Source organism: Oncorhynchus kisutch, linkage group LG8 (genome assembly GCF_002021735.2).
Source record: "Oncorhynchus kisutch isolate 150728-3 linkage group LG8, Okis_V2, whole genome shotgun sequence".
Lineage (NCBI taxonomy): Eukaryota > Metazoa > Chordata > Actinopteri > Salmoniformes > Salmonidae > Oncorhynchus > Oncorhynchus kisutch.
This window is the reverse complement of record NC_034181.2, coordinates 58,753,645-58,770,314: the sequence shown is the minus strand read 5'-3', so window position 1 is coordinate 58,770,314 and position 16,670 is coordinate 58,753,645. Positions and strand designations below refer to the sequence as shown.

The 16,670-nt window shown below is 42.5% G+C and overlaps 1 protein-coding gene across 1 annotated transcript in view; it reads left to right on the top strand.

The window, feature by feature from the left end:
• Positions 1 to 4,328: 4,328 nt before the first annotated feature.
• LOC109895290 (A disintegrin and metalloproteinase with thrombospondin motifs 18-like) overlaps positions 4,329 to 16,670 on the top strand; it is a gene marked incomplete at its 5' end in the record, with an annotated part of 49,826 nt that continues 37,484 nt past the window's right edge. The window contains 2 exons of the mRNA XM_031829445.1: positions 4,329 to 4,500; positions 5,247 to 5,566. Of these exons, the coding sequence (XP_031685305.1) occupies positions 4,329 to 4,500; positions 5,247 to 5,566 (492 nt within the window). The remainder of the gene's footprint in view (positions 4,501 to 5,246; positions 5,567 to 16,670) is intronic.

Here is a 16,670-nt window from a genome sequence, read left to right as displayed (position 1 = left end):
AAGAGCAACATCATTGATATATACAGAAAAAAGATTAATCAAATTGTTAAAATTAGTAAATTACATTTACATAATGTACACGCTACGGCAAGGCATTGGTGATAAAAATGGAGTAAGAAATTAAAACAACTATTTCCACATAGCATTACAACTACAAAGCTGACACTGGCTAGATAGCTTATTTTCATTGAAATAGCATGGCTAGTGAGCTAGCTAGCAATATATTTCTGTTTCGCCTGTAACTAATGGTTGTTACGTTGTGGATCAGAGCAATAGTTATTTGTACTTGTCATTTGGTTGAGACTATCTTTATATTGGAAAATAATTGTTTACTTTGTGTATATTTCTTGTGTAATTCGTTGGCTTGGCTAGTTAGCAAGCTGAGATTTATTTGCTCAACTTGGCTAACCTAGCTATAACTTACGACACTACGCGGAATGCCTGGATACAGCCCTTAGCCATGGTGTATTGGCCATCTTTTATTTGATTTTATTTAAACTTAATTTAACTAGGCAAGTCAGTTAAGAACAAATTCTTACTTACAATGACGGCCTACCAAAAGGCCTCCTGCGGGGACGGGGGCCTGGGATTAAAATAAATAAATACAATGTGAATATAGGACAAAAACACACTTCACATCAAGAGAAACAACACAACACTACATAAAGAGAGACCTAAGACAACAACATAGCAAGGCAGCAACACATGATAACACAGCATTGTAGAAACACAACATAACAACAACATGGTAGCAACACAACATGGTAGGAGCACAAAACATGCTACAAACATTATTGGGCACAGTCAACAGCACAAAGGTCAAGAAGGTAGCGACAACAATACATCACACAAAGCAGCCACAACTGTCAGTAAGCATGTCCGTGATTGAGTCTTTGAATGAAGAGATTGAGATTAAACTGTCCAGTTTGAGTGTTTGTTGCAGCTCGTTCCAGTCAATAGCTGCAGGGAACTGAAAAGAGGAGCTGCAGTAGATAGGGCTGCAGTAGTTATCTCAGAGAGGGGGTAGTGAGGCCTAAGAGGGTTTTATAAATAAGCATCAACCAGTGGGTCTTGTGACGGGTATACAGAGATGACCAGTTTACAGAGGAGTATAGAGTGCAGTGATGTGTCCTATACGGAGCATTGGTGGCAAATGTGATGGCCGAATGATAAAGAACATCTAGCTGCTCGAGAGCACCCTTACCTGCCGATCTATAAATTACGTCTCCATAATCTAGCATGGGTAGGATGGTCATCTGAATCAGAGTTAGTTTGGCTGCTGGGGTGAAAGAGGGGCGATTACAATAGAGGAAACAAAGTCTAGTTTTAACTTTAGCCTGCAGCTTTGATATGTGCTGAGAGAAGGACAGTGCACTGTCTAGCCATACTCCCAAGTAAACCCTCAGAGGTCGTTATAACACCTGTGGGAAGAGGGGCATTCTTCTTACCAAACCACATGATCTTTGTTTTGGAGGTGTTCAGAACAAGGTTAAGGGTAGAGAAAATTTGTTGGACACTAAGAAAGCTTTGTTTTAGAGCATTTAACACAAACTCTGGGGAGGGACCAGCTGAGTAAAAGACTGTATCATCTGTATATAAATGGATGAGATAGCTTCCTACTGCTTGAGCTATGTTGTTGATGTAAATTGAGAAGAGTGTGGGACCTAGGATTGAGCCTTGGGGTACTCCCTTGGTGACAGGCAGTGGCTGAGAAAGCAGATTTTCTGACTTTATACACTGCATTCTTTTGAGAGAGGTAGACCAAAGACCCAGGCCAAACCAGGCCAAAGACCCCTAAGAGACACCAATACTCCTTATCCGGCCCACAAGAGTGGAATGGTCTACCGTATCAAAAGCTTTGGCCAAGTCAATAAAAATAGCAGCATAATATTGCTTAGAATCAAGGGCAATGGTGACATCATTGAGGACCTTTAAGGTTGCAGTGACACATCCATAACCTGAGCGGAAACCAGATTGCATACCCGAGAGACTACTATAGACATCAATAAAGCCAGTCAGTTGATTATAGACAAGTCTTTCCAAAACTTTTGATAAACGGGGCAAAATACCGTATACCACAAATCCCCAAGGTGCCTTATTGCTATTAAAAACTGGTTACCAACAGTAAACAAGTAATATTGACTCATACCCATGGTATACGGTCTGATATACCATGCCTTGCTTACTTGCTATCTGTCTCATGTTGTACCGATCATCAACAAGAACAAGAGTGAATTCTGTTGAATTGTCTGGTCTAAATTCTTGTTAGGAAGATGTTGTTGTTCACAGGAATCTCCAAATGCTATGTTGAACGAGCACCACAGATGAAGGAGGGGGAGGAAAACGGACAGCTCCTTTCCACCACACCTTCACCAAGTCATACAATGTTTACTTCATGAACAACTGTTACATCAGATTTTAGTTTATTCTGTTTCTAATGTTTTTTATGCCTGATGTGTATTAAATATATATTCAGTCAAAACTTACTTATGATTTTATGTTTGCTAAAATAATGTATGTTTTGTACTGTTACTTTTTGCATACTGAAAAAGTCTAATTATTTTGTAGGGGAAATGTCTACTGTAAAGGTCTACTACCATTTTAAAAATGTTGTAGATGAATGACATTAGCACATTTTTTAAAATAGTTTGTTGCAACTGTCTGGCGAGGAAGTGGGCAAAATGGAATACATTGGAGGAGGAATGGAGAATTCACAAGAAACCAGAACTTGCACCCTGGTCCTTTCCTCCGCTGCCCCCTTAACAGTTTATAAATCCCTTTTTTAGAAAACATTTTAATCCAGCCTTTGTGGTTTGGAAGGTACAGTGACTATTATTGATTTAATTTATTTATCAAACAAATGGGGTTTTGGAGAAGTAGGTACTTTTCTCAAAACAATCCCATCTGGTGGATGGAAAGTGTCATAATTTTTATTTTTTTTTACATATGGACTTAGAGTTTGATACTTCAGACAAGGAAAAATGATGGATAGCTAATTAAAATTAAGAAAAATAAATCTGTGCTTTTTCAATAGATAAATGCTTAAATTCTACCAAATAAGTTGTCTTCGGGCAATTATCCAAAAACAACTACAAAAACGCCATTACTTACCCAATAGGCTGAACAGGTATAATAAACGTGTGTAAAAATAGCAAGTGTTCTAGTCCCCTGTAAATGCACCCTGGACAGGTGTAAAGAACATGTGAACAAAAATGCCATTTGACACATGGAAAAAGCAAGTGCAAAATGATCAGAACAAGTGTTCAAATCACGTGTAAACACACACTGGACAAGTGGAAAAAAAAATCACGTTTGCAAAAATGACATTTGATAATTACATTTCATACAAAGGTCTGTCAGGTGGGCAATTTCTTATAAGACTTTTAAAATGGAATGAAAATCTGACCTTGAATTATAGGCTACACAATTCGTATCCAATCAAATACTTTCTGTATCTTCCTTGGTGTGGAAAGTTGCTTGGACCTGAAATATTCATTTAACATCTCTATATCATTTCCACTGGTCATAGACGTCAGTTCAACGTCTTGTTTTGATTTACATTTGGTTAGTTGTCAACTAAGGTCAATTCAACGTGAAATCAACAACAAAAAATCATAATGCCATTGGATTTAGCTCTCAAAACTGGGTGAAAAAAATATGAAATGCACTTATGTTGATGACTTTTTGCAAATCCAATTTGTTTTCCACGTCGATTCAACATTATCACATATATTTGTTTGGGTTACAATTACGTGGAAACAACGTTGATTTAACCCGTTTTTGCCCTGTGGGTTGTGTGGGGAGCACGAATTTGTTCAGCTCAACACTGAGCCAAAGAGAGTTAAGAGCTTTCCTACACAACAGTAGACTACTTATCTCAGAGAAGATGATGCTCTTTGCTGATTGGCCCCGCTTCGTTTCCACCCGCGGGTGCTACTGCTGCTTTACAGTCTGCAGGAGCTGACTGTCACTGTTCACTATAGAGAGCACAGTCAGCACTCCGGCGATTTGCTACCTGTTTCAGAAAGACGCACGAGTGCGCTTTACCTCTCCAGGCACAGCCAAATGGACCCGGCGGACTTGACGTGATTATATGTAAAAGGCACCTAAAGAAATTAGCAATGTCTTACAGTTGCATTATGCGCTGCCGCAGGTTATTACTTCTGTGTTTGTTGAGGAGGTAACAGAGGAGGTATTGCATGCCAACATGGATTGCCTTTTTCTTTTGCTATGGACTTTGCCTATCCCACTAGTCAGCTGCACATCAGTGAAGATTTTATCCACTCTGTGGTTCTGGAACACATTGAAGGCAGGTGACAACTGTATAATCAGATATACGTTTAAATTGCAGTAGGCTGCCTGTTACAGTAAACTGTTGCGCATGTTGTGCCATTAACTTGTTCCTACCTGTCGTTTTGCAGACGCTGCATATCTACTGCTCACATTCCATTTACTCTGTTTCGTCCACTTTTGCCAGTGACACCAGTGGACTGAATCACGGTTCGTATTTTTGCACGGGCCGGTTGTTTACTTCTCTCCATAACAGATAAGAAAATGTTTACTAACAGCATTGTAGTCTGCAACAGTCTGTTCTTTTTTTTACAATCCTTTAGAATGAAACAATAACATAGCTACTGTTCAGAAATAATAAAACGCATTACTTGTATTTGGTGTGTTAGGTTTATCGATGAGTCGCCAGTTAAAGCGCTCATGGTGTCTTGCGCGCATACTGCCTCTCATCTTCTTGGCTGGTAAACTTTAGCCACGCGCGTTATGCCGGTGAAGGAATTCCCTGCAGAAGCGGCAGTTTCCTCATTGAGCAGCCGGATACGGGGCGGGTCAAGTTTAGATGATTTACATTCTTTGATTTACCAGTGAGAGTGGATGTGACTGTAAAAAACTATCTGGATTTGTTTCTGGGCGTTCCTATTAGGCCTACGTGGCGTCTGATACTGTTTCTAAATAATGGGTGTCTCCTTGTTCTTATTGAATAAATGTTTATTATATTGATATAGGCTATGATAGTGGAATAACGTTTATGACTTTTGGATCTGAAACATGATTTGATGATGTCTAATACTCCCCTCATAAATCAGTTAAATATTATGACACTGTTTGACCAACTATACCGTGATCAGTATAATTAGACTAGAGGGAATTGAGATTTGTGCAAATGCTTTGTGCAAATAAGATGAACCCATTGGATGTGGATTTGGTAAGTGACCTTCTCTGTGGTTCTCCTTCAGATTACGTGTTTGTGACGCCAATTGAGGTGGATGCTCAGGGTGGGTATGTGACCCACGATATGCTGAGGCGAGGCCGGAATAAGAGGTCCCTGCCATCCATGAGGGGCCCTGTACACTACAGACTCTCTGCCTTCGGGTGGGACATGCACCTGGACTTACAGCCTTCCATGGTAATGGCAGAGGGCTTCACAGTACAGGTACTGGGGACAGAGGGCATCACCACATTGGCACAGGAGCCAGCCCATCAGGACTGCTTGTATCAGGGATTTATACACAACTTCACAGCTTCCTCTGCAGCCATATCTACATGTTCTGGCTTGGTAAGTGTCCCCTTGAGTCCTTACACTTTATCCTTTGTCAGGAAACATTCACCAGTTTTTTTTCTTGTGATTTAGACTTTTCATGGATTGCATCTTGTGTCAGTCAAACCACCTTTATAATATGCAATGTAAGAGACAGTTCTGTTTTTTAAATTGCTGGCCTTAGTGACTTTTCACTATTACCTCCCCTCGGGTTGGACACGCAGATCACGTCCCACCCCGGACACTAGGCCTCCATAAAACATACCTTTATTTTTGCCAATAGCATCTACCTCTTCTGCTGCCTGCTTTTTGTCCCTTGTTTGCCCTGCTTCCCCAACTCCCTTGTTCAGTGCAATTAAACCCAGGGTGAAGTTTTAGCCGCTTGGCTGGCAGTGCTACTCTTTGTATTGTCCCTTTCATTAGTAGTAGCTTCTCCACAATAAAACAGCAGTGACCCATTCTTTTAAAACTGTGCAAGGGACACAATGTAATTTGGGAGCAGTTGCATTTGAATAGACTGGAAGGACTCTTTGACCTGTTTTCTCCTCCCCATTTTCTTTTTTTCTCTCCCAAGGATGACCCGAGGGCCATCAGAAATTCACTTAGTCCACCGTTACGTAAAATGTGCTTCTACTTTTAGATTTCAGACGGAAAGGAGGGAGAGCCACATTAAAATACCTACTTTTACAGTAGTACGTTAAAACTGGAAAAAGGGGGAAGATCGAAAAAAAACATGCACCGGAAAGAAGGTCTGTTACACTGAAAGAGTGCATAGGCTGGAGGACTTTAACCCCACATGTCATCTCCCCTTCACGAGGATCTTTGGATTAAGTACAAATGAGGACCCATTCATCCCCGTTGATCCTCAGCAGCTTCTTTTGCCCGGAAACGGAGGATAACTGGCAGCCTGTTTGGGTGAGAGCTTGATTTTGTTTTTGTGCAAGAAGAAGAATGTTCATTCCGAGTTTGGAGTGGCGCTCCTAGGGAGGATGGTTGCTCTCTCTATGGGCCTATGGAGGCCCTCTCTGTGGTAGTGTACAGTAGGTCCCCACTGCTGGCACACAGACAGACAGGCTCAGGGTCAGTCAGTCTGCCCACGCTGGTTCTCTTAACTACTGTTTGACAGCATCATGCCCCTAGCAGATGGAGGGGGATTCTGTTTTTAAATCAAGAACAGGCAGACTCTGTATTAAGACCGGGGATAGGGGATTTGCTTAGTAAATCCTGAATAATTTAACATGGTGTTTTTAATTACATTCCTCATGAGAAGGACATGTACTTCCTTTGTGTGTCAATAGTATTTTCTCTTTTTCTCTTTTCTGCTGACCTCAAATGACTTCAAGACACCAGATAAAAATTTTAAAAACTAGTACAGCTATTGCTGGTTGCACACGAGTTTTCTGCCTACATTCTCTGGTACCAGAGGTCACGGTGGTTGACCTCAGTCACTCTCTCTTTCAGGGTCGTGCTGGTCTCAGTTCCTCTGTAGTGCAAGTTCAAAGCTGCTGTCCCATTCCTCTGTGAATGCAGGGAGAGATAAATTAGAGCTCTGCTGTCCTCCTCAGGCCACCACTCCGTACACTGGGTGACAGAGCCAGCCCTTCCTCACAAGGACCAGTCCCCAAGAGCTGAACTGAACTCAACAAGAACTGTTCCAGCCCACGACCAGTAGGCTTGGATGCACTCTCTGAGACCTTCCTTAATATGTCATTTATTATCTTATTGGAAGGCGGGAGCATTGGTGTGTGGACCTATATTGTTTGGCTGTTGAGCCGTTAGATTGCCCCTTCAGCGGATTCCGGCTCTCTGGCTAAGCGTGTCCGACCATGACAAACTCGACCATGACCTTTCCCAAGCCCCCTCTTCCACGTTAGGATGCGTGTCTCTCTAATCTATACAGTTACAGCCACACCTTTTAAAGTTGAAGTGTTAGCTGAGAAAACGATGAAACACATTTCTGATAAGACTTCAAGTTCGTCTTGGGCGCATATTTTATGTGGTTGAAATAGTCGGCTTGCATAACAGCGTCAAAGATAACACATTACACGCGCTGTCACTTTTTCTCAAGAGATACTGAAAGAAAGAAATGCGATTTCTCCACTCCTGTAGCCGAGACAAAATGAACATTTGTTGTATAATTTTACAGCAAGAAATACATAATTCTTGCAAGAGTTAATATTATATTACTCTACGTGTGAGAGGTTATAGGCCTACAGTCGGTGTCCATATTTCAGTTAATATTCCATTTAACCAATATAATCTTAAATTAGGAATATTCTGTTTATTTACAGATACAGGGATACTCGTGAGCGGGTGCAGCTTATCCCGAGTAAGACTAAAACCGGGCTATGAGCTACCATCCGGAATACTGTGTGCATGTAAATGTGGTCACTGCGAGGCCTCTCTCCTTTCAGTGTTCCCTATTGAAGCAGGTCACTTTCGCTTAGGTAACCACATATATTCTGAGAACACGCTTTTGTTGTTCTTTGCTTTAGAAATTAGCCTGAGAGGTCTAGGTGTATTATTTTCCCACAACCCCTGTGGAGTTGTAGACCTGTTCTAATTAGGGGGGGTAATTGAGTCTGTTTGGATGTGTACTAGGGGTCTTTTTAATGACCCCCAGGTACTAGGGGATGAGTGAGAAAACTCCCCCCTTTCTCTTTCTTTCTCTCATTCCCCAGCGTTTTGCTCTCAGACACCTCAAAGCAAGTTGTTTATTTTGCTGAGTGCCTTATTGTGGTCGTTGACACCCTAGAGTGTGGAATACCACTCGGGGACAGTTGTGATATCCATTAACGATGAACTGAGGAAAGGAAACTTATCAGCAGACATGCACATTTGTCTGTCCCGACGAGGTGTAAGTCGCAGGACGTTCCGCTGTGTGAAAAAAAAAGACGGTCATTCCCTTCCCGTGGGGTGGTATTGGTCATATAACCGGTTTATTGGGATTATTATTGGGAATATTATAGTCCTACATACATTACAAAACATGATTTATAGGTGATGTGGTGGCCATAAATGATTGTCCTGGAGTGAACTTTTCTTTGGAGAGTATCATATTTAAATGCTGTGCACAGGCCTGAAATAAACAAGATGGCTGCAGATCAGTTCTTTCTCAGCACCACATATGACCTACTGTAAACCACAACTCTCTCTGCTCAGTGTCCCATGGGCTCCATCTCCCCACAATGGGCTCCATATGGATGCAGGGCATACAGGGAGTAGGGCTGAGCCTGATACATGACGAGGGATTCTCAGGTAGGGCTTTGGGCATTTGTACTTGTCCATTTTCATAAGAGGACTGGACAAATTGGAACGTCTGTTGGGCCTCTGTAGTTACAATGGCTCCCTCGTCCCTCTCATAACTCATAGGCTGTTATGCCACATACGACGTGAGCCGGTCGTGTTGTGAGCGCTGCAGAGGGCGATTCCCTGGTGGTCTCTGTGGTGACAGTGATGTAGTGCCCACCGCTAGATGCCAGTAGGAGAGGGAGCCAGGCCCTCGCCATTCTGCTCTTGTCACAGGCATTGTGCTCGGGTTTTCTCACGCAAGACGAATGAGGAGCGCTGAAGTGGTCGTCACTTCACAAAGCAGAATCCATACATATTCCTTGACGCGTCTGTGTCAGCACAGTAGATGCAGTACAGCTTTTGTTAGACAATATGTTATTTTCCAACAGCGGTTCTGGCTTGTTGTGAGATGAGGATAGTGTTTTGACCGGTATGGCTGCTTTAGTGAACATTTGTCTCTGTGTATAAGACGTGCACAAACATGGTTGCGTGCACATATTGGTTGCGTACACCGATTTTGCAGATGTTATCACAGGTGCAGCTAAATGCTGGTGTTTCTAGCTCCAACAGTGCAGCAATACGATGCAATACAAGACACTACACACATAATCCAAAAAGTAAAAAAAGTAAGAAATTAAGAAATGTCATAACGAATCCTATTAACAACCCAAATAGCACTGTAACAGTAATCCAAATGCAATCTCTACGTATCTACCCTGGATGAATTTACACAAGATATTCTAGGAATTATATGTACAGTTGTAGATATACCAGAGTGAGCTATGTCAAGAATCCAGTATATACAAAAAATATGCGGTGTGTATAAACAGTGTCAATAAAATGAAATGTACAGTATTAAAAATATTAGAATGAGAGAATAAATTATTGAAATACACAGTACAAAACCCAATAGCAAAATGGACAGAATTGCAGGAAATCAGCTTCCGGACCAGAATCAAAATAATATATACAGTGCCTTGCGAAAGTATTCGGCCCCCTTGAACTTTGCGACCTTTTGCCACATTTCAGGCTTCAAACATAAAGATATAAAACTGTATTTTTTTGTGAAGAATCAACAACAAGTGGGATACAATCAGGAAGTGGAACGACATTTATTGGATATTTCAAACTTTTTTAACAAATCAAAAACGGAAAAATTGGGCGTGCAAAATTATTCAGCCCCTTTACTTTCAGTGCAGCAAACTCTCTCCAGAAGTTCAGTGAGGATCTCTGAATGTTCCAATGTTGACCTAAATGACTAATGATGATAAATACAATCCACCTGTGTGTAATCAAGTCTCCGTATAAATGCACCTGCACTGTGATAGTCTCAGAGGTCCGTTAAAAGCGCAGAGAGCATCATGAAGAACAAGGAACACACGAGGCAGGTCCGAGATACTATTGTGAAGAAGTTTAAAGCCGGATTTGGATACAAAAAGATTTCCCAAGCTTTAAACATCCCAAGGAGCACTGTGCAAGCGTTAATATTGAAATGGAAGGAGTATCAGACCACTGCAAATCTACCACGACCTGGCCGTCCCTCTAAACTTTCAGCTCATACAAGGAAAAGACTGATCAGAGATGCAGCCAAGAGGCCCATGATCACTCTGGATGAACTGCAGAGATCTACAGCTGAGGTGGGAGACTCTGTCCATAGAACAACAATCAGTCGTATATTGCACAAATCTGGCCTTTATGGAAGAGTGGCAAGAAGAAAGCCATTTCTTAAAGATATCCATAAAAAGTGTTGTTTAAAGTTTGCCACAAGCCACCTAGGAGACACACCAAACATGTGGAAGAAGGTGCTCTGGTCAGATGAAACCAAAATTGAACTTTTTGGCAACAATGCAAAACGTTATGTTTGGCGTAAAAGCAACACAGCTCATCACCCTGAACACAACATCCCCACTGTCAAACATGGTGGTGGCAGCATCATGGTTTGGGCCTGCTTTTCTTCAGCAGGGACAGGGAAGATGGTTAAAATTGATGGGAAGATGGATGGAGCCAAATACAGGACCATTCTGGAAGAAAACCTGATGGAGTCTGCAAAAGACCTGAGACTGGGACGGAGATTTGTCTTCCAACAAGACAATGATCCAAAACATAAAGCAAAATCTACAATGGAATGGTTAAAAAATAAACATATCCAGGTGTTAGAATGGCCAAGTCAAAGTCCAGACCTGAATCCAATCGAGAATCTGTGAAAAGAACTGAAAACTGCTGTTCACAAATGCTCTCCATCCAACCTCACTGAGCTCGAGCTGTTTTGCAAGGAGGAATGGGAAAAAATATCAGTCTCTCGATGTGCAAAACTGATAGAGACATACCCCAAGCGACTTACAACTGTAATCGCAGCAAAAGGCGGCGCTACAAAGTATTAACTTAAGGGGGCTGAATAATTTTGCACGCCCAATTTTTCAGTTTTTGATTTGTTAAAAAAGTTTGAAATATCCAATAAATGTCGTTCCACTTCATGATTGTGTCCCACTTGTTGTTGATTCTTCACATAAAAATACAGTTTTATATCTATATGTTTGAAGCCTGAAATGTGGCAAAAGGTCGCAAAGTTCAAGGGGGCCGAATACTTTCGCAAGGCACTGTATGTATGTGAATGGGGGTTATTGACAGTATATGAATAGAAAAGGTGTGTATAGCAGTGAAACATTTTTTTTTTTAACCTTTATTTTATCAGGGAGTTATACTGAGACCACGGCCTCTTTTACAGAAATGACAGAAAACACACATCAAATATAAATACAAAATGCAAGCAGAAAGAAAAAGCACATTCATCCGTAATAAGGTCCCCAATCAGCTGTATAGGATGAGCCATGACAAGAATACAGTATATACATATAAAGTGGGTAAAACAGTATGTACACATGATTAAAGTGACCCGTGTTCAATGACTGTACAAGGGCAACGGTCTCAAAGGTGCAGGGTAGAGTACTGTATGTTAGCCGGCTAGTGACCGTGTCTGTGATTCAGGGCAGGGTACTGGAAACAATGGTAATTGTAAAGGTGTTAGCTAAATTGAACACAGAACCCTATACAGTATATCCCATATTTACTTTAAGATTGAATCAATTTCTCTTTTCCCCTCATATCCTCTTCTTCTCTCTATTTCTGACCTCTTGTGAGTTTGGGAGTGATGGGGTGCCAGAAATAGTGGACTTCCCAACTTGGCCGCCTGCAGAGTCATCATCCACTGTCAGAGGAAGTTGCTTGGTCCCAACTGGTCTGACAGGAAAATGAGTTGAACCTTGCCCATTCGATTCAGCTGATAAGGGGGCTGTATAACATCATTAGCCATGGTGTTTCCAGGCCCACCTCTGCTTTATTTGGAGAACAAGGGTTGCTCAGTGGGTGTCTATGCTCTTTAAAGGCAATTAGTGACGCCACACACTCTGTGGAATGCTCTATGCTAACGCTGAGGCAAACTCAAATCATTATGGGCCAGGTCGAATGATAGACATGGAGACATAGACCGCTCACACAGAAGTGGGCTGTATTTTGGACTGATAATGGCCTGTATCCTTTTACCATAGTTGACAGAAGCTGAGTGATGTGGATGCTCTGGTCTGCATTCACCGACACTGTGGTCACATGTAACGCTGAGCTGGAGTGCAGATGTGTTTTAGAGCTTTATAATCACTGGCTTTGAGTTTCTCACACATCTCTCTCCCAGTCTTTAACGGCATGTAAGCGCTTACTAACTTAAAATATAATGTCATGGCTGGGAGCCTTAAAAGCAGCTACAGTTTACACAAAGACAAGCTAATTACGTTTTCCCCCGCGACAGACCCTAAGGAACGAGCTATAAATTGTGTCCCGTACTAACACTGAAAACATGCATGGCCGAAATGTGTAAGGTTACAGTATGTAGTCACAGGCCTCGGAAAACCACATGAAAGCAAAAACAAAGTAATGTCGTAATAGCTTCCATAGGGAAGTCCTCCGAGACCATCGGTGTGTTAGCCAACTCCCAACATGTAGACTGTTGGGTTCGGAAAACTGTCTACTCAGAGTAACCATGTGTGTGTGGGGGGGTCGTCTGATGTCTGCAGGTCTGAGGAGAAATAGACTGGGGTTGAACAGAGGACATCTCCCTCTAATCTGTGTAACTCTTACAAGTGTACATTTAAGGAGATCACTAGAGGTCTGCCACATCAATATGCCACCTTTCCCTGAAGTCTGAGGACCTGGTGTCTCTCTACTCCCTGTGAAATTCAATACATCTCAAGTACTTTTCAGATGATATATGTTATCGTGAATAACATCCATTTCACAGCACTATACATAACAAAACATGTATTAAATGTTTTGCCCGAAAAAATACAGTACATTGAGGTATTAGTATCTGATATGACTGATATTTTATGGCTACAAGTATGTTTATGTTTTCTTTGCATGTTGTCCCTTTAGTGTTGTACTTTTACATTTCATTTTACAGTTCTGCTAGTCTTCGCAGGACTCTCACATGCATTTCAGGCAGAACAAGAAGAGAGACGCACCACATCTCGACAGATGGAATCAATTTCCTCCCATTATCAAGCATACTGCTAACTGCTGGAAGATGTTATTAGATATTTTATAGTAAAGTGTGGTATGTTTCTGAGACAAATGGAATACATGTGTGATAATTGAGTGTGAGGTGGTGAGTGGGGTTGGCAGACAATGGGAAGCGCTAGCTAGCTAACAGTGGATTTGCTCCAGGGTGTTGGTTAACTTTGTTGTGGGTTAAAGGGGGGGAGGCACATTACAACAGGAAGTGGCTAGCGAGATTCCAGGCTAATCTGCTAACAGACTGTACACAGATAGAGGTTAGAACCTGGAAGAGGTTATTTGTCTCCTCCATCTTTGTCTCTTTTACAGTTTCAGTCTGTGTGAGTGATTCTGTCGCTGACAGATTTGTTAATGTCACAAGCTTAGTCCAGGGTAGCTGTACAAAACATATGCAAATGTTAAAAATGGGCTCATCTGGGATGAACTACTACTACTATCACCACTGCAAAAAAAAGCAGAAAATATAATATCTTTATTGATGTAACGCATAGCCGAGATTTATACAAATAGCATCCATATATCCATGCATGGGCCTATATTGCTTGACAGTGTGCTGTGAGTTAGTTGGTGAGATCCCTAAACTCGTCAGTTCAAAGGGCTGGAGCAGGCACCAGACTGACCCGGCTACCAGATCTTTACAGTGCAGTGGAAAAGTGTAATGAAATGACAGTGAGGGTTGCACTCAAGTCTTGTGGCTATTAAGCCAGTGGAATGGCTTCTAAATCCAGTATAGCATTGTGTATCCTCACCATGTTTGTCAGTGTCTCCTTGCTCTCTGTCCTCACACTGTCTACTCCTAAATTATGGCCTGTGTCGTGGGCTAGCTAAGGCTGGTTCACAGGGAGGGGTCCTGGCTGTTCTGGCTGCCCAGCTGTGCTGAAGACATCCCGTACGGTTATTCTCTCTCTGTCTGGACACAGTTTTCTAAGGCTCTGCCGAAGTCACGTTAGAGAACAAGGAGGAAAATGTGACACAGGAAGGCAAGGCACACAAGGTACCCGGTGGCTAGGCCAAAATAGACGTCACTGCATTTAGTGTAAACCCCCTTTGATTGAAACCCATCAGTCGGAAAGGGAAATCACTCAACAAAGCACTGGAGCAACACAGAGAACGAGGCTGACAGACATCGACGGACGCCCGAAGCCATTACTGCCCATTACTATCATGGGAGAAACAGAACCAAGTTTGACAAGAGCCCCTGGGTCACACACAGGGCCTTTTGATCCTCATCGGGGGAGGAATGAGCGATACGAGGTGGTTTGGTGGTTCTGTCAGGTCCTGGGGGAAGAGAGATGGATGGGATTATGGTGGACTTGGCCTCCCCAGAGTGCCCCCGTTGTCCCCCTGTCCTGTCCCAGGAGGTGGGAGTCTGGGAGCGGATGCCTGTGCATGGTGGCAGTCTGCCATGGCCCGCCACTGTTTTCACAACAAGAGCTTCTGCATGGCTCCCCCTTTGTGCGCATATGTTTACTTTGCCACCTGCTAGTCTGGGGAAATGTGGATCAGGAGGGTGAAGGGGGAGGTGGGTGTCACACATAGAGAATGGACAGGGGTCATGGGGTGTGAGGGGTTTGGGGGGTGTGGATGACAATGCACAGCTATTTGAGCTGGATTTGGGGAGTAGGGGGTGAGATTAAATGGTATTCCATGGCCAGACGGAATGTGTGAGGTTCAGCACTCTAGTCAACGATCTCGGACATGGTCAGAGAGTGGAATTAACTGCTTGGTCATCGAATGAGAGAAAGGACAGGCTTGGGGAAACCAAAGAAAAAGGAATTCATTTTTCTTCATTCACCTCTCTTCACTCGGTTCTTTCTCTGTCTCATGAAATCACATCATCACATAAACGAATGACTAGGCAATACATAATAATATAGTAGTGCTGACCAAAAGAAAATACATATTTTTTCCCCCTAGTCTGCCAATGCTTACAGAGTCCATTTTACCATTATTCCTCTGTTTGTAACTCACAGTGGATGAGGCCAGGTGGATACATCCTGCTCACCAGCGCTGTCTAACGCTCTCTTTCCCTGCTGACATGAACATCCACAGTAGTGAACTGATTGCCTGTCAGAGGCCAGGGTGTTTATCAGCCTGTCTGTCTGGTCGCTCTGCCAGGCGGAATAAACCAAACCCACAAGCCTCTTCATTCTACAGCAACACGACACATTTCACGGACTGCGATAAATGCACGCTCAGCTAGCACAGCACAGCAAACTCTTCTAGAACGTCTTGGATGCGGTCGTGGCTGCCAGATTAATGTTATCTGTGTTCTTGTCTTATATTGCAAACCTTTAACTGAAGTGCTGTTGCAAATTGCACAACTTGAACTCATTCAAAACTACACTGGACAAAAACATAAACGCAACGTGAAGTGTTGGTCCCATGTTTCATGAGCTGAAATGAAAGTTCCCAGAAATGTTCATATATGCACAAAAAACTTATTTCTCTCAAATGTTGTGCGCAAGTTTGTTAAAACCTCTCTGGGATATGTGGGACGCCCACCTGGCCAAAAGCCAGTGACAATGCAGAGCGCCAAATTCAAATAAATTACTATAAAATTCAAACTTTCATGAAATCACACATGTAAGATACCAAATTAAAGCTACACTTATTGTGAATCCAGCCAACATGTCAGATTTCAAAAAGGCTTTTAGCAAACGATGCTATTATCTGAGGATAGCACCTCTGTAAACAAAGAGAGAAAGCATATTTCAACCCTGCAGGCGCGACACAAAACGTAGAAATAAAAATATAAATCATGTCTTACCTTTGACGAGCTTCTTTTGTTGGCACTCCAATATGTCCCATAAACATCACAAATAGTCCGTTTGTTCGATTAATTCCGTCAATATATATCCAAAATGTCCATTTATTTGGCGCGTTTGATCCAGAAAAATACCGGTTCCAACTTGCGCAACGTGAGTACGTGAGTACTTTGCCAAAACATTTCAAACTACTTTTGGAATACAACTTTAGGTAATTTTTGTTGTTGTTGAATTTGACCCCTTTTCTCCCCAATTTCGTGGTTGAAAGCCATGCGTCCTACGAAACACAACCCAGCAAGCCGCACTGCTTCTTAACACAGCGCGCATCCAACCTGGAATCCAGCCTTACCAATGTGGCGACCTGGTTAGCGTGCACTGCGCCCGGCCCACCACAGGAGTCGCTGGTGCGCGATGAGACAAGGATATCCCTACCGGCCAAACTCTCCCTAACCCGGACGATGCTAGGCCAATTGAGTCTCTGGTGGCACAGCTAGACCACT